This window comes from Marmota flaviventris, chromosome 6, assembly GCF_047511675.1.
Source record: "Marmota flaviventris isolate mMarFla1 chromosome 6, mMarFla1.hap1, whole genome shotgun sequence".
NCBI classification, from domain to species: Eukaryota; Metazoa; Chordata; class Mammalia; order Rodentia; family Sciuridae; genus Marmota; species Marmota flaviventris.
In genome coordinates this window covers 40159843-40183937 of record NC_092503.1, presented here as the reverse complement: position 1 = coordinate 40183937, position 24095 = coordinate 40159843, and the positions used below count along the sequence as shown (strand labels likewise).

The 24095-nt window shown below is 34.1% G+C and overlaps 1 protein-coding gene across 1 annotated transcript in view; it reads right to left on the bottom strand.

The window, feature by feature from the left end:
• Positions 1–24095, bottom strand: part of Trdn (triadin) — a 110821-nt gene that overhangs the window by 8322 nt on the left and 78404 nt on the right. Inside the window, exon 10 of the mRNA XM_071613793.1 lies at positions 15419–15496. Coding sequence (XP_071469894.1) covers positions 15419–15496 — 78 coding nt within the window. The remainder of the gene's footprint in view (positions 1–15418; positions 15497–24095) is intronic.

The following is a 24095-nucleotide window of genomic DNA, read 5'->3' as shown; positions in this document are numbered from 1 at the left end:
AGTTATCTGGCCTTTCAGAGCCTGAATACATTTATTTATTTATTTAGCCTTGATTTTTTTTAAGTGCTAGCTGAATTATTCTTAGGAACCAAATCTTCTCATTATGAGCTATTAACAACAAACAAGTATCAACCACAAATTCTGTAGTGCTTTTCAATGACTACAAAGTGACAATTTAGTCACTTAAATCAACAAATGTTCATTTAACCTTATGTCCAACCACTTGCAAGAGTCTGGTTTTAATAAAGACTCCTTCCAAGAGCTTCAGGTGTGAGAATAATAAGTGAGAAAACTCACAATTACTGTAAGGACTATGAATGGTGTGGGGGAGCCAGTCAGAAAGCCCACACTCAGGAGGACCCAGTAAAGTGAGAAAGCTGCTACTTCAGTAACCTTAGGTGCAGTCTCAAATGGTGTGTGGGAACTGATGCTGCAGCAAGTACACAAGTGTTAGCACCAGTGCTGGCTGTGGGCATTGAGATACACAGTTCATGCCTTGCAGATTCAGGCTGAGAACACTAACCGATACCTCATCCTTCATTAAGTAAATGTCCTGAGCACCCCAGATCTAAATCCAAACCTGTTCAGGATGCATTTTTTTTTTAATGAAAAAGAGAGAGAGAGAGAGAGAGAGAGAGAGAGAGAGAGAGAGAGAGAGAGAGAGAGAGATCTCAATTACTTATTTCATACAGTCAAAGCAAGGTTTAAAAAAAGGTTTAGTTTTGTTTAGAACCACTGCAAGATGATAAGAAATTATACCAATGGAATACAGTACATGACCTTATATAATTAGCATATACTTAGTCCTCGGGTTAAAGTCTACACTTCCTATAACTAGTAAGAAGATGGGCTGAGGAAAGGTGAGTAGCTTGACAAACTTTACAAAACATGTAAATGACAGAATGAGGATTCAAATCTAAGGATGAAAACAAACTCAAATCTTTCTCCTGCAATATGGAAAGTGAAACTATAGGTAGATACTCTTGCAAACTGAGACAAGGGCAGAAAAGAAGCATAAGCATCTACTTCCTCATTGTCAGACTCACCTTTCAGCTCAGTTATAATAAAATTCTTTGACCTAAGGACAATTCTGTTCTGTTTCTGAATTTATTATGCAAAAAGGAATGCAAAAAGAAAGATTATTTACTACACTTTAAATTGCAAAAAAAGTTAATTCAACTCAACATTTATTAATCAAACTTAATAATATTTAAAATAGGTAAGGTAGATTTCCCTAAAACCTTTTTAAAATTCTAAAAAGTTTTTTGTTTCTTTTTTTGATGAATGATTGCATTAATCTTGGCTGGAATAAGTTGTGAAAGATGAAGGGTGCCACATCTATTCGTTTTTACTTTCTATATAGACGTGAAACAGCTAAGACAACCTCTGTGGGACTTGAAAGGGCAACAGGGATAGGCTGGGTTTTATTTTTCCTCTTAGGGCTTTCACATGTTAGAAAGCAAATGCTCAATAAGTTTGTTTGACTTGTACTCAAGTGAGATTCTTTCAGTCCCATGCATTTGTCTCTGTGAATAACTGAAATGAACAATTGCTCTTTTTGGTTTGGTAATAGATGTTGCTATTTGGAGATTCATGAAAATTTCTTTTAACCTTTTAAATTTTTAGGCAGAATCAATGCTTGCTCAAAACATTTCATTGTGAACTTTTACAATGTGTTTTTTACAGGTGTAAGGAAAACATAAATACAAGATTCTAACAGTTTTTCATTTTCAACATCATGTTGTTTAGATAACATTACTCCTGTATTTATCTATATGCTTTTTGTACATTTTTCTGTAATTGGAAATGGATTGTGAAAATACTTCATTACATTTTAAAATGTCAAGAATGCCTAGAAACATTGGAAAATTGAGCTTTTCCTTCTCATGACTAAATTATTGGTTTTCAGAGAAAAAGTTGACTCAAAGTGAAAATACACTTTAAAGTATGATTTCAAAGATATTGTCATTTTTATAGTAGGTCCTTGAGAAGTTTTGATTTGATTTAATTAATATATCAGAAAGACTCAATAGTTATTTTCAATATGATTTGACTTTAAAATTACCAAAAGTTACTAGCATATTTGGCATATTTATAAGTTTGATTCTCAATTGAAACTTTCAATATTAAAACTATGCCTAATGGATATTAATTCTTAAAATGAAAACAAGTGCCTATTCTAAGAATTCAATTTTTCAAGTTGTAATACTTTTAATTTCAAACTGGGTTTATTTTAACTAACAAATTAACATAAATTTTAGCATCTTTATACCAAATTAGTAGCATATTTTTATATCTGTATTTTACATATTAATTATAATGTTTATTGTAGAGTAAAAATATTTTTGCACAAATCCTCACTTTATTGAAGTAAGCATTTATTATTCTTTATTGAATGAATAATTGCCAAGATTCTTGACTCCGTTTGGCCAAAACAGATCCGGTTTCAAAGATGCAACCACTTTTCTCACTGGTTATAGACAGGAAAGATAACATGACTTGCAACAATACATAGTAGGAAAAAGAATTTATATGAAGCTAATACAGAAGCAAGTAGATATTTAATAAAGTATTTATAAACAAGAGCTTTGAAAGAAACCACTCTTATTTCATAAAATGTTTTATGAGAAAAAATTTGCTGGCAAAAAAAAAAAGAATTCCAATCTGAATTCCATAATAAGAAAGGGATTACAAGATCATATTCACTGAGATATACTAACCATCTCCCCTTAACTTATTTTTTGGTGTTTTATAATACAAAAATGCAAAACAAAAACAATTTTTTCAAACCACATAAAAGTTATGAATGAGCAAGTAGGTAGAATGTTGGCTGTGATGTCAACATTCTCCTTTACTGTTTTTCCTTTAGCTTGGGTGCCACTCCTTGACCTCAAGAGTGAAAGCACACTATTTCTGTATGGTCAAAACAGATAGTGAAACAGGTTTTCCTTATGTATTTTCTTTATCCATTCACCAGGTGATGGAAACTTATGTTGGTATCCTATCTTGGCTATTATTGTGAATAGTGCCTTAGTAAATATTGGGGTGCCAGTGTCCCTGAACATACTGATTTTATTCCTTTGAATAAATACCCAACAGTTGGATTTCTGGATTATATGGTACTTCAACTTTTAATCTTTGAAGGACCTCCATATGGTTTTTTCATGATAGCTATAATAATTTACACTCCTACCAACAGTGTACAAGGGTTCCCTTTTCTCCACGATCACCAGTACTTGTATTTTTGTCTTTTTGATAAGAACCATTCTTACTGGAATGAGATGATATCTCACTGTGGTTTTGATGTGCATTTCCCTAATGAGTAGTGTTGTTGGGTATTTTTGTAATTATATCTGTTGGCCACTTGATATGCCTTTTTTGAGAAATTTCTGTGTAGCTTTATTAATTATTTTTAAATCAGGTTATTTAAGTTTTTGCTATTGAGTTTTTTTGAATTCCATGCATATGCTGAATATTAACTGCTTGTCAGATGTATAGCTTGCAATTGTTTTCTCTTATTCAGTAGGTTTTCTCCTCATTCTGATTGCTTCCTGTGTTGTTTAGCTGCTATTTAGTTTGATGCAATCCCATTAGTCTATTTTTACTTTTGTTTCCTGTATTGTAGGAGTTTTGTCTAAAAAATCCTTGCCCATTCTATTCTTAATTGAGCTTCCCAAGGTGCCCTAATCATAGCTACTTCCCTAAAACTCTTTCTTCCAAAAGCACCAATAAGGACTTATTTCATTCTGTTCTGTGCCTTCTATCCCCTTCTTTTGACCTCTCCTCACCTTTCAGATCCTGTGTTTTCTTCTGGGAAATAATCCTTGCGTGTGCAAATGGAATTAATTTAACTCCACTTTTTCTGCTCACCCAGCATATCTTCAGAACAAAATTACAACAGTTCTTACCAGAAAAACCTAGAATATTCCTTAGAATGGCGCAGAAAAGTTGTGAATAATTTGTTAATATTTGTGACCCCCATCACCCATGTAAGTAATAGTTTTTTTAAGAAAAATTATTTTATAAGCCATTGGAAGGCTAAAGTCAAAGTCTGTTTTTTCAGTTACCAATGTTGCACTGTTATTAATTTCTTAGATTTGGTAAATGAACCGGAGTTTTATAAGATGCTAACATTAGAGGAATTTGCTAAAGGGTATACAAGAACTCTCTGTGTTACCTTCACAATTCTTCTGCAATAAAACCATTGCAAAAAAAAAAAAAAAAAAATTAACCAGAACAGCAACATAATATTGGAAGGATTAAGCCTCTGAAATAAAACATCTGTTTTCATTTGATGGTATTGATTAGCCCACAGTAAAAAAAAAAAAAAATGAAATAAATGGTTTCTGTGAAGGGAAAAGGATTGAATAAGAAAAGCATGATAAAATTTCGGAGCTGTAATAGATTTAACATATCTTCTATTTCAAAAATATCACCCTGCTGATGAAAAAAGTCTTTGAGAGCTATATGAGACTAAACTTTACATTTGGAACTTGAGTTTAAACTCATGAATACAACTTTGTGTATATTTGCCAGAGAGAAAACAGAGAGGCCGAAGTAGATTATGATGATTTCTGATCAATCTAATGGTCCCACTCAGTCTTTGTGCTCTATCCATATCTGGAGCACTTGGCACTGTTGGACCTTTTCCTACTTCATATTCTAACATCCTTGACGTTCTTATTCTGTCTTCTGAGGATATTTGCAATAGTGAATTTAATGCATTAACTCAGTAAGATAAGGTAACATTTATTTGGTCAAAGACCAATCTGGATGTTTCTACAAAGATCTTTGTTTAGGTGCAGTTAACATTTATTTTAGTAAACTATGAGCAAGGGGGATTGTCCCCATTAATGTGGAAGCAGTCAACACTGAAGGCCTTAAGAGAAGAGGTTGCGAATGAAAAAGGAATGTTCTTTCAAAATTTGCAGACTCAAAACAGCAACATCAACTCTTCCCCAGGTTCCCATCCTGCCTCCATATCCTACAGATATCAGACTTGCCAGCCCCAACAGTTGCATGAGCCAATACTTTAAAATTAATCAATCTCTTCCTGGATTGGTAGGGAGAGAGAAAACAATATATAGATACAGATCCAATCGAATAGTTAGTTCTGTTTCTTTGGAGAAGCCAGACTAATGTTCCCCTGTATTTCTCTTCTTAGATAGACTGTATACTAAATAGGTTCACCTATACTCAGGGTGAACCTACTATTCTAGTATATTTGGACCAAATGTTGTTGAGATCAGTTGTTCCTTGGGAGATTGACTAGTGTCATTAGGAATGGAAATGTTTCTGTGATCAAGAAACACACAGAGACATACACACAAAATGGAAATCATCGAGTTAAAAAATTATGCATAATTGTTTTAATCCAGAGTGTTTATTGGATACATTGGTATATACAAGAGTATTTTCTGAATGTCCAGGAAGTAGATATAAAGTTGTCTGAAAGTATTCCATCATAAAACTTTTTTTCTACCAAGAATATCATAGAAATAGAGTTGCTCATAAGATACTTCACAAAAAATTTGTGCTAAGTTTATGACCCCATTAACTGTACATCCCTCATTTGTGAACTCCTGATACCCCTATAGTATTCAGCTGTCCACTCGAAGTGATTTGTGTGATCCAAGACAAAAATACTCCCTGACGTGGCCATCCTCATTTTTCTCCCCATGTCCAGTCTCCACCTTAACCTTTATGGATTGTATTAAATAATCCTAAAGCTCTCTGGATTGGGGTTATTTTGGCCTGTGGTGCAACATTAAGAGATAATAAAGCAGGAAGAGAGAGAGAGAGAGAGAGAGAGAGAGAGAGAGAGAGAGAGAGAGAGAGAGAGAAATAACTTAGGCATTTATTCCCTAGTTTCCTCCACATATACCATTTTATAGTGCATTGTTGGGTGTGTTCCCCACTGAAGGATACAACATTGTTTTGTTTGGTCATCTCTTTGCTAAGTTATAAGGCTTTCTGTGACAAAAAAAATACAACTTCATCCCCTGCCTCTTCACATTATGGTTGATAAGGGCTTCCTGCTTGGGTTAACCCTGGAGTGCTCAAACGTTGATAAATATTTTACTCATTAAACTCTTAATCACACATTTGAGTGTTCCAGGAACCCTGATACACTCAGCAAGCCCAAAATTGAACTCATTATTATCTTTCAAAACCTGTTCTTTTTCTTAATGCCATTCATTTACCCAAGTCAGATAAGAACTTTAGCAATTATGATGAGCCCTAACACTTAATTGCCATTCTAAGATAATAGAAATAGACTAAGCCTTGTTAGGAGACACCTGGTTTCCAATTGCAATTACACCATTTTTAGATCTGTGCTATCTTATGCAATTTACTTGATTTCTCTGATCTTTGTGAAATAATTATATTATATTCACTGCTTGGAGCTGTTTCTAGAGTAAAATGTGATTCTTTAGAACAACAGTAGCATAATTTTTCCCCATGAATTGTTGTCTCCTAAATGTGTCTTGTCCTCCAAAGCTTCAGGCCCAGACCTCACCAATTCATCTCTTCTATAGATGACACAATGCTCTAAGAGGTAAATCAAGTCATAGTCTTCTCTGCTCAACTGTGTAAGCATCTCACAATCTGTGAGGAAGTGTAAAAAGTGTGAGGAGGTGTGTACAAAGCCTTTCAGGATACAATCCCAATCCTGTACTAAATTTCATATAAGAATTTCAGGTATACTGACAAATCTCATAAATGCAATTAATTAATTACATTATATAGACACTAATAAAAAACATAAAGATTAATAATTTGCTATAATGTAAGTAATTTTCTGATGTAAAAATTATAATAACTGCAACTAATAGTTGCATTCCTAACCGTGCTAGGAAATGAGTTGTTATATGCATTATTTAATTTAGTTTCCTTAGCAACTTTCTGAGTTAAGTAGGTACTAAAACTTTGGTTTACACATTTTATGAAAATTTATAATAACTAAAGGTTCATTCCATTAAAAAATCACCAAAAGTTGTGAGCTTATTTTACCACAAAACAAATAAAAAATATTTTATTGGCCTGATAAAACCTATTGTGTCATGAAGTTAATGGAATAAGAAGTGAGGAAAAATTTCTATTTTATTATTTTATGTTTTTGCATCTCAGGATATATCTCACTGAAGAGCCAAGGTGGTAAAGTTCTCAGTTTAATAGAATTGTAAATAAAACATTACTAGCTCCTGTAGAACATTGTCCTCTGATGCATCCTGTGGTAAAAAATAATCTTATATTAAATTTTGTATGATGCTCCTTTCTCCTCTGAATCTACATAAATCCAACTAACTTACTCTTTATGACCCAATAGAGGGCTTATAGTTTCAACACATGGCCTTACCTCATTCATAGTTCATCTTCCTCTTAACTTTTATAATCTTTGTGACCTGTACAACTCACTTTCATATTTCACTAAATGCTTCATGGGATTACCCATTGCCCCAACAAAACAAATTAGACATCTTTATCAAACCATAACCATGCTTTATACTTCCATAGTGGCTATTGGCAAAGCAATGGAGGCTTTCCTTTGTCACTAAGAAAGCTCATTACTAATCCACCATCTGGGAAGAAAAAAAGAAAATAAAATTGAATATAAAAGCAAAGAAAGACTTGAGGTACCATTAAAGTTTAGTCTCAAGATTACTCGACTGATTAGTATCCAAAGTGAAATTGGGCAGTGTGACTGGTCTTCTCTCTAGAGTAAGGAAACTTATAATATACATAAATGCCCATTAATTGCTTGTGGGTGGAAGCTTTTAATTCCTTAGTTATCAATAACAAAAATAAGGCTTGGGAGAGCTCTTTGTTGAGTAGGTGGAAAGAAAAAAAAAATGTTTTTCAGAATAACTGTTTGAAGATGAATGGAACCAGATCTGATAATATTGCCTATACAAGAACTATATTAAACAGTTTTTCCACATTTCATGGTGATTGGGGAGGGGATGACTGCCTGAAGTTGTCTTTTCTAATTACTGAGGATCCTATAAAGGAGCGTGGGGATAATTTTCCCTAAGATTTACAGTTCTTGGGGTAAGCCTTTAGTGGAAATGCTGACTAACATTTGGTGATGAGAGGGCTCTCATGCTAAGGGTCAAAACCACCTTTAATGTTAGTGTTTCAAAATATTATTTCTTTAGGGGGAGGGAAATAAACTCACATATATCTGCTGTATTTGCATAATAAATTAATAACTCCTCGGGGCTTTTGAAACTGTGGGTCTTTCAAACCTGGTGAGAGTCCTGAAAGATGTGAAAATTAATTGTCTCAAAATTTAATGATTTTTGAAAGATTTTAAGAATCAATATTATACTTGCCAAATCCATTTCTAAGTTTGTTCTAGTTAAGTTATGTCCAGAATTAAATATTAATTGACAACAACGAGCCAATGATTCCTTGGAGTGGCTATTAAGCAAAATGTTTTCAAAGTTATCATGGCCAATTTTCCCTAGGCACCTATGCTATAAAAATATAGAAGGAGTCAAAGGAAGAAGTGATGTAATATACAATTAGCTCCTTTGTGTTCAAAGATTCAAGGCAATAAGTTCTTCACTGTGGTTTACAAAGTGTGCAGTGGACAGAGAGTGAACCCAAGGAAGGCATGACACAAGTTGGAGGCACACAGTAAGTGGTTGGAGGTAAGAAGTACCATGACACTTACCAGTACAGAGCACGTGCCATGAGAAACCATTATTATTTTTTTTTAATTCTATGAAAGCTCAACAAAGGCTATTAAAGGCTTTACAGAAATGTGGAGCACTTTTACCCATAACAAGGTTTAGGAGTTTTCAGATTTCTACTGATAATGTTTCTAAATTGTTTCCAAACTCCTGTGAGCAAATTTAATGATTCACTCTATATATAAGTACTACTTTTTGAAACCATTAAAATTGAAATGTTTATACTCCTATAATCTAAACTATATTTCTCAAACCAAATGGCATCATCTATTGCTACATGTAAGTTTCTCCTTTTTATATAAAGCCTTTTTCTTGCAACTTAGTCCTGAGGAAGTTCCAGACCAAAATAGTGCATCAAGAGGACTGGCATAATCAGTTTCAGTAAAAACAGCTTGATTAATACTAAATATGTCCTAGCTCCTAATCAATTATGTTAATGAAGTCATAGGCAGCACATCTGCAAGCCTTGACAAAGCCTGTGATCTCAGCTTAGCCTGGTAAGATGGACTCCTTGGGAGCTGCTCAGTGTTCGCAGTCTCCATGCACAAACTCAGTCTCTGCACATTACAAACAGTTAGTATTAACAAAAGTCTCCTGGTCCTGAAATATTGTTATTTTATTCATTTAAACATACTACTGAATTCTAGAATAAAATGTCAAATTAAATCACTCTTTAAATATAACAATGAAGCTTAAGTGTCTCACTTAACAAATGACACATCGTTTTCCAGGTGACAGATTGACAGGCAAAACATTTGCTACTTAGTGTTTTATGAACCTCTGCTAGGAGATAAATTGAAGGCAAACATTTGCATAATCTGACTATCAACATCTTCCTCAAATTGGGAAATCTGATTTCTTTGATTTATGTCCATCTTGTTAGAATATGATACAACTTCAGGTGTCACTATTATTTACAAACTGCCTCTTGTCCTGTGGACATTGGGCAGGGACATAGTTACTTGCCAATTTTGTGTTAAATTATCTCAAGTCACATGAATTATTAAATCTAAATGTCAAAAGAAATATAACTATGATTTTTCTCTTTGTCTTTTAGACTGTGATCTAGAGGATTTGTTCTAAATCACTTGTTTACTCTTTAGGTAAAGTACATATAGTACTAGCCAGTGATGACATGACTCCATTTTTGTTATTACCTTCAGAATAAACTTAAATTTTAGTCAAAAATTTAAAAATATTTAACTACTATCAGTTAAAAGCATGTACAAAAGATGATTAAAGTCAAGAATCTATTCTACATAAAAATTCTGATGGAAATGAAAGAGAAAATCATTGGTCCTCAAAAAGAAATATTTAAACAACTCTAATTACATGATGTAAGCTCTTCAAGTGCTTTACTTATACCTTTACTAAGCTTACAGGTTACCAAGTCTTATAAACTAAATGTGTCCACAGCTCAAATGTATATGTTGCAGTGCGGACGCTGACCCCATATGACTGCTTTGGAGATGGAGGCTTTGAGAGGTTAGAAAGAAATGAGGTTAGAAGTGTGGAACCCTGCTCCTATAGAACTGGTATCTTTATAGGAGAGACCCTGGAGCTCTCCTCTTCTCTGCAGGTGAGAAAAGAGAAAGCAATCTGGAAGAGAGCCCTCATCAGCTGGTACCCTGATCTTGGACTTCCAACCTCCAGAACTATGAGAAAATGAATTCCTATTGTTTAACCTATCCTGTGGGCCTTTGTCAGAACTGTAAGACAACAAGGTCAATAAGGAACTTAAAAACTTTATATCAAGGAGAAATTCTTCTCACATTGTTCTCTCACACAGTTCTCTCACACAGAGAAATGATGTCTGGAGCCAAGTGGGTGAATGGGTGAAGTGGAGGCATGGGAGTTAAAGGTGGCTCGGGAACTCACTCCATTCCATGCATTCACATTGAAAAACAAATAAATGAAAGGCTCCTGTGAGCCAACATGAAGTGTGTTAACTGAGGGGGATGGGAGACAAGAGTTCCACACCCTGGACTACTTAGGTTTTAACCATTTTGCTAAAGAAAGAATGTCATTGTGGAGTCTATGAGGAAGATACTCACAAACTAGGTTAAATTATGATGTCCAATAACCAAAGAATAGCATTCTTCCCTGCCCCCACTTTTTTCATCAGATCGGTATTAATATTATACTGACTTACAGGTTGTATGGAACTTTAATTTGAAATTTGTAATTGATAATTCATCCAATGTGTACAGATGAACAAAGCGAAATATTTTAAATACTATGTAATAGGTAGTTGTAATTTACAAGTAAATTTGACTCCCACCCCCATTCCCATTGACTTTTCTCTGCTCTTTTGTGAGTCTTTCTGGAATGCTTTAGGTACTTGACCTGAAACACTTCCTGTTTTTCCAGACAATGAGAGGACAAAATGTCTCCATGAGTAGCATTCCAGTCTTTCAGAAGGACATTTGACCCATTTAACAGGAGACTCATGTGGTTAATACTACATTAGAAGCCTTTTTAGAAATACAACATTGCCCTTGACCTCATTCTAACATAATCTAGGGATTTGCCACTCAGATAGGATCCTGTACAACAGCATCAGTAATACTTACAAGAAATGAAGATGCAGAAATTCAGGACCCAGCCCAGACCTAATAAATTTGAATACAGTTTTACAGCATTCACAGATGATTTATGAGTACCTTCAATTTTGAAAGTATGGCCAGGGTACTTGTGATCACCATCAAAATATCATGTTTCCATTAGAGAACTGCATGGAATCTAAAGCATAAAACTTTTTTGTCTTCATATTCCAAAACTTATTGTTTCAGAAGTATAGAGTATAGGGTTCCTCATACTCCAAGTACTACATTGTCATATATTAGAGTCATTCCTAAGCATTGAACTGGGAATCCAGAGCTGAATCCCAGTCTTCCCATTGACTTTTTTCACAAACAAATTCAAAGTCTTCATTTGCTCATTGTTACTGATAACAACTACTTTTCATGATTTTTGAATGTAACTATAAAGTACATGCAAAGAAAGCAAACATAACACTCAAAATAAATGTGAGTTGAAGAGTAGAGTACAGGCATGGCTTGGTCAGGATCTGGTTGCCCAAGTGCAGAAAACATGCTCATGTTGGAACACAATTGTAGGAAAAGAGCACCTTCTCAACTATTCAAATCTTTCCCTGGCCATTGAATGTGTGAATAATAAAAGCATAATAAATAGGAATCATTGGAATCTGTGGTCAGTTGTACAATTTACCCCTTACCAAAGCAAATTTAATATAAAAAATTGATAAAAGGATACTTGAAGAGGACTACCAACTTCTAATATTTGGTGTAAAACAATTGATTGTCTATGTAAGGTTTGTTATATACAGGAAAAAAACAGTAGCTCTCAAAATTTAATGTGTAAAGATTGAGCTGAGGTGTTTATTAAAAATGGAGATTTCTTTCCTGTCTGACATGCTAGAGAATCTGGTTTGCTAGATAGATACAAGATATGGTAGGAATATGCATTTTAAGGAGATTTATAATTGATTTTGATGCTTTCAACCTACAAACTCTTTGTGAAAAATTGTACTAAGCCAATAAAATTCAGTCCTGGGAGAATTCCCTAAGCTCATCAAAGTCAAATACAATAATATAATAGTAATTATTATAGTTTTATTTTGTAAACACAGACTTTCAATCACTATAGTATGATCTAAGACACAGGATTCCCACACTCTATTTAAGTAAGAAAAAAAATTACTAGAAGAGCATTGGTGGTGACCTTTATAGGGTACCTTAAATAAACTGAAAGTAGCCTCAGACATCTCCTCTTCTTTATTGGTATAATCATTTTGGAATAGAATTTGAGGGAGATAAAAGGGAGGGGTAAGGGATAGAGAAGAGAATAGGTTACCTGTGCATTTTATTGCAGATAAAAAAAGAACATACAATATTTTCTTAAGTTCCATGTGCTTATTTAGAATAGTCTGGTACTCATTTCAGCAGCACATAAACTAATAGAATAGTCTGTTCAATAATTATGCCTGGGTGACCCATAAGAAACTCCCGTGTGAGAGTTTGAACACATCACCTTTCTGCTCTTCTGTTTTATTTCTATGGTTTCTGCTCTTATCAAATTATAGTCCACCTGGATATCTAATTCAGAAAGCATGAAGTCATTCGGATTCTTTGTTTTCCCTTAGCATCTATGTTTAATCAGATTCTTTGATCAATTAAATGGCTTGTCAAACATCTTTCTGATACATATGCTTCTCTCTACCAAAACCCTTTGTTTATTTCAGGCCTTACAACTTGATTGGGCTGATCTTTTCCTAAGCACTGCAACAAAATCTCATTGCAACAGTCTAGCCATTAGGATGATTGCTAAGTTGATTTGCTTATTCCATCCACTGGAAATTCTCCATCATTTTTTAGGAACAAAAAAAAAAAAAAAAAGATCTCTTTGCCTAAGAGGAAATATTTGAACTTTTATATGCACAAAATATCTGTGTAGGATTACATAAGGAACTAATATACCAGTTGCCTATGGGGAGGAGACTGGTCATTGTAAGATAGGGCCTGGAAGGAAAAATTCACTCTATATCATTTTTGTTGTTACTTTTAAGTTTCATATCATGTAAATGAGTCAAACATTTCAAATTAAAAAAAAAATTGATCTGGTGAAATATTTTGATGTCAGAGATTTGTGAAGGAAATTAAAATATAACCAGAATTTAGGAAGAAGGAAAGGATTAAAGTAAGAATAAAAATGTTTAATAAAATGTTGATAACTCTGCGTATAATGGGAGTTTGTCAATGTTTTATAATAAAGATTTAAAAATAAAAAGAAATCTCAAGGTTAGCTTTGCAAGGCTCTTAATGATATACCCTCCCAGTGCCTTTCTTTCAACTCCCCAACTCTCTCCATTCACTTTTTGCTTCTTTCTCTCCCAGCTGAACTACTTATGCTCTGTGGACCTTTCTCTGTGAACTCCTTTCTCTCTTCTCTCTCCTCTCTTTGTGTGTGCTGATCCAGCAATGCTTTTGCCTTCCTTGCCTGCTTGCTGAGAAGATGTTTCTGGCGTCCTCTTCACCTCTTTCAAGCAGATTCACATCAACCCTCCTCTAAACGTTCATGGCACTTTAAACTGACTTATGTTTTCCAGTTCTGATGACACTTTAATAATCAGCACACCTCTGCTCACCTCTTAGGAACCAGAAATCAAGTGCCCTTCTGGACACCCTGTGTTTTATATAGAGTTCTGCTGAGTCCTCCTGTGGAGTGGACAGAGTATAGCCACCTGGAATGTCTTCTCTCATGCCCTTTAGATCCTGGGCCCCTGAGATTTATTTTCCCCTAAGAATTCTTACTCTGATGCCAGTGGGCCTATTCCTGAATGAATCCTCATTAGTGTGCTCACTCCTAGTTTCATGGGGTGGCCAAAACCAATGGACATCTGTGGGCAAAGTGGACAGAACTTATACAGGCAGGCTGGGATATCCACCTATGCAAACAGAAGGTCCCTTTCAGTGTGGGACATAGCTAGAGGTAGAAAGGGGGCTGTGACTTGGAGGAGATCTCCAAGTTCACTCTTGGTAAAAATGCACTGGCGCTCTTCACTCTAATTGCTTGTATATTTTGTATCTGTACACTGAGTGTTGGCAAGCAGGAAATGCTTTTCTATTAATCTCTGTTATGGTTTGGATGTGAGATGTTCCCCAAAAGTGCACATTTGAGACAATACAAGAAGGTTCAGAGGAGAAATGACTGTTTGTCCTGGTCACAGCTTATACTCACAGCAGCAAAGAAGCTAAAACAATCTAGAAATCTCTAGTCCTTTGGACAATATCTGACATGATCCTATGGTTGAGATTCAATAAATAATAGTTGATGGAATTAATAAGACTAAAAGAAGTGACTTTAAAATTCTAACAAATTTGGTTTTAATGAAATTTCCCTCATTTTATTTTGCTGATCTTCAAGCAGCATCATATTTTGAAGAATTACCTATTGATAGTATTTTTACTACTAATTATATTGAACCATTTATAAGCTGTATAGATATACGTATATATGATTTACACACACACACACACACACACACACTCATACATTCATCCTCCCAATAACCCTAGAAGGTCAGTACTATTGTAACCCAATTTTAGAGACAGAAAAACTCATGAACAGTGAATTTAAGTAACATGTCAAATTTAGAAAATTTGCAAAAATTGGAGCTCACATTCAAACTCAGAACTTCTTACATTAAAGTCTGCAGACCAAACAAATTGAGTAAGTTTTGGTAAATTTGCAAGAATTGCAAGGCATAATCTTGACTATTTGTCCCTATATATTTTTTCTACTTAAACTTTTTTTTGTTATTCTAATTAGTTGTACATGATAGTAGTATACATTTTGACACATCATACAAAAAATGTATATTCCATTATATTCATTTCTCATTCTTCTGGTTGTACATGATGTAAAACTATATGTTTTTTGGCTTGAATTCCAGGGCAGTAATCTAGTCATCCATATGGAAGCTAAAGGTCACCAATATAGAATATTAAGAGGAAATGTTTCCTTTTCTTAAAAGGAGCAAATTGGAATTCTAGGAAAGTATATTGTACTTTATTCATAACAAAACCATGGGTGAAAATACTGCATTTTGTTACCTTAGTTACTCTTTCTCTATTCTTCCACATTCTAATGTATCCACAATAGAGGTCTTTGTATAAAAAATAAAACAAAATACTTGCCTTCAAGAACAGGTGTCGCCAGAGTCGGTCCGGAAACTTGTACTCTTGGTGATGGAGGGGGTATGGCTGGGCTTTGTCCTGTGCATACAGTGCAGGTAAATGTGTTGGGGAAAAATTATTAATAAATTAATATTCACAACTAAAATATCTAGCTCTGTCCCTTGCATGAATAATTCATAATGCTGAGTATAAATTAATATTATTATGCAATAAGAAAACTGTTATTAGGTGGGATCTTTAAGATGATATACTTAGTGAGCTCCAGTTATCTTTAGAGCTACTTTTTGAATGCATTATTTTTCATAAATGCATATACGATGTCAAATATCTCTACTGGATTTTATTAATGGAAAATATACATGTGATCAAATAAAGCAATTTATTTTAAATTTGCACTTAAAATTATAGAAACTAAAATCGCAGAAGCTGGGAGAAATCCCAATATAGAGAAAATCATCATTTTGTTCAGTTAACAAAAATTCTCAAATGATATAGTAGGCAATAAAGAAGGTTAGAATTCATAGGCCTTTTGATATTCAACTGGTACATTTTCTCCTGCCAAAATAAATGGCCTATTGTTAAGTAAATAATGAGCCAAAGGGAAAATATATTCAGCTTGAAAGGTTTCCTCAAATCTCTGGGATCATTACAAAGTATAAAAACAAAACAAAACAAATCACAACCATTTCTGAATTCTTTCTTATCCCAAGTGCTTTCTTTGATTAGCCAATACCATTTAACTTATGAATTGTAAACATTAGCAATCAATGATCCCATTTGAAATGCTTGCAAAATGTTTTAACATTACTTTTCATCATGTAAGTTCCTGTTGTATGTTTCTTTACTTTACTTTTCTTTTTTTTTTTTTTTCCAGGAATTGACATGAGCATGTGTACCTTTTAAAATCTCATTGACAACTAGATATTATCAAATGTCAGCAAAACTGCCTGCTTCCTGTAAGTTTCCACTCTTAAAATTCTTCAAACTTAGTTCTGTGGCAAATTATGGTTTAGTGACTGGAGAAATCAGAGTTGCACACACACCACATTCCAGGCTAAGCCCTTATGTTAAGTACAGCTCAGTCTTAATTTATTACAGAATTTTCTTGCAGTTGTACCCATACAGATCTCCTCATGAGCATGCCAAGAGCATAAAAGCAAAGCATATTTTTGCATATCACACAACAGTCCATGTGCCAAAAAAATATAAATCCATACTATTATTAACATTTTTCCTCATGGGATAAAGCCTTAAGAGAAATATAATGTAACAGGAAGTTCATTTGTTAGCAAGCCACGAAAAAGTGAGACTAGAAAAACCAAAAGGAATCTGGATCTACATGATTTTTTCCTAGGTAATGTAAGTGCTTACAATCTGCCAAGAATTATTTAGTTTTTTATGCATTAAAATCATTTAGCATTCAGGGGGTATTTAGAATGTAGATATAATTCTCATTGTATAGTTTTGGAGACTGAGAATAACAGGCTCAAGCTAAGCAGCTCCTAAGATGTGGAGCTGAATTCCAGTGCAAACTCCAGAGTGGTGAATGCTCCTTCCAGAGTGCCTAAGACTGGCAGAAGAAGTTCTTCTGTTACAGGTCCTGAGTACAGCTGAGGAAGGAGAGAGAAGTGAATCTTCCACCCTAACAACTCCAACTTCTTTGTGGGTCAAAAAAGGTGTATACTTTGAAAGATCTGTTTTTAAACCTTGCTTGAGAGCCACTCTTAAAAGTTTCTCAAGCTTTCATTTTAAAGGGGGGATGGTATGATGACACAAAAATTATATTAACAGCCTGTGTTACACAAAGATTCTTAAGAAAGTTAATTTAAATGTCTATAAGGAAATTGCCAGGTAAAGAAGGGTGAGACAGAGGAAGTGATTCCAGGTAGAGAGTCTCTGGTGGAGGGAAAAAAAAAAAAAAAAAGGAAAGAAAGAAAGAAAGAAAAAAACGCCCTAATGCCAAAATTTGTAGAACTATTAGAACAAACCAACTGATACATCTGCCCCCATGAAATGCACCATCCAATTCACTTCACAAATCCTCTACAATTATCATGAACTTAATTAGTTCCTCTAAAATGGCTGACTGCATGGCAGTGAATTCAATGAAGAAGTAGGACCACAAGTGAAAAAAGGAAAAGGAAAACTAAGTGTCCACCAGCCTCCATGGAGACAGGGAGAGCTATGCCTGGCAGGGACAAGCTTTTACTGTAACTGGAAAACACCAAAGTGAATTAGGCAAGCCATATCTGACCATGACACATGACTTTAGCACAGATGTATAGAAAGTCTCCTTCTCTCTTTAAATAATGCCAGAGAATCCAATTGAAATCAGGGATCATTTTACTATGTGAATGAATATACTATTGGGCTGGGGATATAGCTCAGTTAGTAGAGTGCTTGCCTCGAATGCAGGAGGCCCTAGGTTCAATCCCCAGCACCGCCTCCCCCCACACACACAAATGGAAGATGAATACAATATGCATCACATATAAATTATATTTGATAGAATTTTATGGTTATTATATAATTTTAATGTAAAAGTAAATTTGTTTAGGATATAAGCTACATGCTGAGAGTTCAAATGGGGGTGAGAGTTTCAGCTTCAACACTTGACATTATTAGCTATATAAATTTGAAAATCTCATGTCGTTTCCAAGCCTCTGTTAGGGACTTTATAACATGAAGGTAGGTTTTTAAGGTGTTACAAGGTTTAAGTGAGGAAGCACCTAACGCACAGTAGAAACTCATAATATTAATTCTTTTTCTCATAATATTTTTACACTTTAAATCCCATCTAATTACACAAGAGGATTTGAAGCCGTCTTTTAAAGTAAGAAAACAAAAACAGATAAAATTGAACATGACAGAAAGAGCAGAATTCATTCACAGGAAAAGGTCTTACAATTTTATTAAGAATATATTCCTTTGGAATTCCTGTGAATTGTTACTCTCTGAAGGAAAGATTCAGGTTGCTGAAATTTACATTGTCACTCTAAAGGTACCCTTCACTTTACATGCTATTACCTGAAAATCTTTCTGACATTCAAACTTAGTGAATTGGCTTTATTTTTGCTTCTTGAGTGATTTCAGTTGGCTTATTTCCATAATACCTGAATTGCATGTTTGTAAGATGCCAATATTTTATTGTTTTGAGTTTTTTCCTACACAGGTCAATTTAGTTGTTTTGGTTTAGTCAAATTCTATAGGGGATAGTATACAGTGTGCATTTCTTATAATGATCTAAGTGACTGACATTTTCTTTACTTTGCTAAAATGATGAATGGGATTACTTAGAATCTCAAGTCAAGTAGGAAGGAGGCTATATGCTGAATTCAGATTGTACGAAGGAAAAATGCAATTCACTCTACTAAAGTTGAATCTGTTTAATTTCTTTGTGAATTCTGCCAAATCTTGCAACAAATGTTGAGGATATATTTTTCTATAATGTCTTATAGAGACTTTATTCTCTAGACCCTGAGTGTGTTTACCTGAAGGTATTGAGACTTATACTCAAAGGACTATAAACATTTTGGAAAGACCTCCAGTCCTCCAAACACTGAGTGGGAGTGGATCTTGGGATGGGGATGGTATGAGGGTCTCAAGGCATTTGGAGACCTATGACTTAAAAATAAAGTGGGCTGGGTGTTGTGGCACAAGTCTGGAATCCCAACAGCTTAGGAGGCTGGGATAGAAGGATCAGGAATTCAAAGCCAGCTTTAGCAATGGTGAGGCGCTAAGCAACTCAGTGAGATCCTGTCTCTAATAAACTACAAAATTGGACTGGGGATGTGGCTCAGTGGCTGAGTGCCCCGGAGTTCAATCCCCAGTACTAAAATAAATAAATAAATGTATAAATAAAGTGGGAAGATATGAGTTTAGTTAGAAAATAATAGTCAAGTTTTTAAAGTAATATTGTCACTTAAAAATTGGCACATTTCCTAGACTATGTTTGTAATTTGTAGAATAATATTTTTTAAAGTTTAGAACTTAACAAATAATAAATTTAAAGGAATATAAATTAAACAATTTTTATATTTTAAACTAAGACATGAGATTATGCTTAAGCTATGCATTAATAGGAGTACTTTGACCTTCAAGTCTCCTTACTGAGTTTACCTCCTGCCTTATATTCTTGGAGCACTTCCAAATGGAAGTAGGACTCCAGAGTGATATCGGTTACAACCACTCCTTTCCCACTCATCTGTCAAAATCCTAAATTGCCACTCAATAATTTCATATTTGCCAATTTGCTCAATTTTCTGGTCAAACAGAGACCTATCTAATTGAAAATCATCTAAAGAAGGGAGAAGTTTGTGTGAAGTGGGAAGGTAGGAATGGTTTTTACTTCTAAATAGGAATCTTTAGAATTGAATTTTTGTATTGATGAAATTCCACAACTAGATTTTGCATCCTTTTTCTGCTCCAGAAACCTCTCAACCCCAAGGGTAACCCTACAATTCTCCTCGAAGAAAGACACAACAGTATGAAAGAGATATGCATGGAAAATCAAAGAGAGAGAGAGAGAGAGAGAGAGAGAGAGAGAGAGAGAGAGAGAGAATATGAAAGACAGTTTAGATTATAAAAGACCAAAACACAGTCAGTCTCAATGGGGAAATAAAAAGGATTTGGTAAAGAAGAAACAACAAAACAAAACAAACAAACAAAAAACACCGAGAAACCTCACTCACCATTACCACTCCTAGAGCCTTGTCATAGTCCAGAGCACTGTGATGTTAGAATTTTTTGACCAATCTCTCAGTTTTTTAAACTTGTAATTTGCTCTCTCATTGGCAAAATGATTAATTGCAAATATTTGTCTTTAATGATAGAGATGCATTTTTAAAATTTATTATAAACTGTAATATCTGGACTTGGGTATGATATGTTGCTCAAGTCTAGGGCTTGGGTTTTTGGTTTTCACTGTAGACCCCCTACTTATTCACAAAATCTTTTAATGTATATTTCTTGAGTAGTTATTATATGACTACTTAAGGCTTGCTTTGAGTATACAATGATGCATATGATGTACAGGACATGTGACCCAAGTAAGAGATGATGCTGGACTGAACTAGGTAGGTAGGTCACATAGGAAATTCATTTATTCATGCAACAATGTTTATTGAGTGCCTTGAAGAGACCTGTTCTTGCAAAATGGGTAGACCATAAATAGGCAATTATCAATTAACTGAGGTCTCAGTTGTTTCAAGGTAAAATGAAGACAATAGTATGTGTTCCAGCTGGGTTGTTATGAGTGTTTATGGAGATAATCATACAAATGAAATCACTGAGACAGCAGTGCAGTGCCTTGTTGTCATGAATTTTACATTAATGATAAAGCAATGCTGGCAATTAACAAGCAAGACAGAATATTTCAGATCCCATAAATGCAGGACAATCAAAATAGGTTGATGAGGCAAAGAATGATTGCGGGAAAGAGATGAGGTTAAGTTGAACAGTAAAGTAACACCAGGGTCACCAAAAAACAGGGCCCCAAAAATCTATATAGGGTTATGTGTAAATGCTACCACATCATACAGAGCATTCTAGAATGTCTTTGCAGTTTGGACTCTTCTAATGGTAATAGTAAATTTTTTAAAAAAGTTTAGTATGATAAGTAGATTTTAAAAAGATCATTTATATCTTTGTGAGCAAAAATAAAGTTTGTAAAGAAAACATATGAGAAATAGCAGGTCAGTTGGAAGTGATTACAGTGACTTAGGTGAGGGATGATACTTGACTGGACTAGATGGTTCACAGTGGAGAATAATTTACTCTTGCAACAAATGTTTATTGAAAACCTGTTACAAGATACTTTTCTAGGATATTTAGTTATAATGGTGAACAGAATCTCCTAATTCACGGGGCTGAGAGTCTATTGGTCTGAGGCAAAAATAGTAGCTAATTAAGCAAAATGGAAATAAACATACTACTACAAAATTTATCAGGAAAAGGTTATAAGGAATGCTACTCAAAATAATAGATGGTGATTTAAAATATATGGTCAATGAAAAACAAGTTGTAGAGAAGTAGATGAGTTCAAAGTATATTTTGAAGTAGACCTAATATGACTTTTAATATATTTTGATATGATGAGTGAGAAAAAAATAAAGAATGACTTTCACAGTCTGACTTGGACATTTGGAAACAAACAAATACAGAACTCTGATAAAGGCAGCATGTGTTCCATACACTCAGCTACTTGCTGTTCATCAACTAATTGCTTAGTCATGACTGTCATTCCTATATATATAGTTTAGATTTTGTCAGAGTACCTATATAGAGAGGCTCAGAAGATGAATCCATAGTTACATTATTGAGTTATTACTAAAATATATAATTGGTAATATATGATTAGTTAATTATCAAGATTTTTTCATAATTTTAGAAAAGTTTTAAGCAAATGGATTACTTAGCAAAAATTGGCCAAATGATCCACTGTAAGGTGTTTAAAACACCAAAAGCTTCAACTTCTTAGATCAAAGAGTATCCTCCAGGCCACAATGTTTCTACTGGGATGGTTTTTTTGCATCCTGATATAAATCTTCTCTAATATTTTCATGTGTTATCATATATTTGCGTATTCACTTTGATGGAAAGCAAGGAATAGCAGCCAAATACATATTTCATACATTCTTTTGATTAAAAATGATAAAGGTGGTATTAATGTTTTTTTCTTCCTTATTTTCAATTTATGTAGCAGAAATAATTTTCCATACAGCATACAACTAAAGAAAGCAAATGTGATTGATTCAAGATTATTTCATTGTTCCATTCATTTTGCACCTGGTTTATGACAGAATACTGAATGTTCAGATATAACAAAAGTAGATGCATAGATACATAGAATTGTAATCATAGAGTTAAGGAATATTAAAGTGACTTTAAAATCAGCCCTTCCAACACCTTAATTTTTAAGATGGTTAGAAAATGGTCCCTGGAAGGATAAATAGCTAAACCAAGGTAATGCATTGAGGTCAAACTTAAGATAAAAATATATATTTTTTATTTTTCTGTTTGGCAAGTCAAGATAAATGACAATAATTTGAACTCTTACAATTAATTACCTCCTTATCATTGAAAGTTCTGCAAGTATCTACTAACAAAATAAACTAATTTTATAGTTTTCTTCAGTGGTCATGTTCTGTTTAGCATCAGTAATGAATTGACTTGAAGTAGCCCACTGTAGAGATCCCATACTTAAAGACCTGTCCCCAAATTACAATAATTTATTTCCATAACCCTAGCTAGATTGTCAACTAGAGTATTTTCAACTTTCAGAATTTTTATTTCTTCATGTTTATTAAATTGTTTCTTCAAGTTATCCAAATAATTCCTCTTTCAACCCCACAGCAAATTGCATATAAAATTGCATATATAGTGAGGGAAAAAGGAATGTGAATTACAGATGAGTGTGAATATATTTTAATTTTATACAAAGGCCAAGGCTGGTAGGAAAAAAAAATATTAATTTGATTGAGTGCATTCTCATTTAAATAATTGTAATAGCCAGTTAGGATGGTGCACTCCTCTGTTCCCAGGCAGGAGGATCACGAGTTCAAGGCCAACCTCAGCAATTTAGCAAGACTCCATAACCAAACACAAAATAAAATTGCCTGGGGATGTAACTCAAGATAGAGCAACTCATGGGTTTAAGCTCCAGCATCACAAAAATAATAGTAATAATAATATTTTAAAATCTAACAATTATACTGGGCAATATTTTGTCAAGTTTTGTGGCCATTTTAAGGATGCCCAGAAAAGTTTAAGAGCAAACCATACCCAAGATTCCCTCAACAATTTTAGTGATAAGTTCCTTGTGCACTTACATCAAGAGTCCTCCAATTCTTTCACTTGCCAACTAATGAGGCACCTAAAGGTTATCACCAAAGTACTTGCTTTTTTATGGAAGTTATGATACAAAGACTCAGGAGTACATGTCAAATTTAAATCATATAAAACTGTGATTATGTAGTTGTTTGAATTATACTACTTAGGAAAGAGAGTGCAGAAAACTAAAAAAAAAAAGGTGGGGGGGATCCCAAAGGTAAAACATACTTGTAATTCTCTTTAAATCCTGGGGATAGTATATAGGCATCTCAGTAAATCTACTAAACAACTCCCCCTTAGTTGAACTTCTCTCACTTTTCTTAGGTGAAGTTATAAAGATACTGGTAGCCCTTTACATCAATGAAATGAAATGATCCCTACCCAGAGCTTAAGGCAGTACCTGGCCTTCCATAGGCACTCAGTAAGTGTTGAATCTTCTCATTATGTATGGTCCTTATATTGTCTTCTTCCCTGAAAGTCCTCAAAATCCTTAAAAGCCAAAAGCAGATTGATCTCTGGAGGACTGAGTTTTCCCACATCTCTAATTCTAGCATACAAAGCAAAGTTCTTTGGGAATTTCCTTTTTTGTTATCTTGGAATGCAAGGGGATAATTTTTTAAAGCAATTACAGACATTTGGAAAATAGGGTTGTTGCTCTACTCTCCAAGGATCTCATTCATATAGAAAAAGTAAATGAGTTTGGCATTCTTTAATCACTCTTTAAGCTATTTCCATACCACCAGGGCCTGAGCAAAAAAGGAAGAAGCTTGTGATTGCCCCACTTCCCGTTTTTCCTTTATTTTCCACCTGCAGGAAAATCTCTATTTTTTTTTTTTTTTTGTCTCTA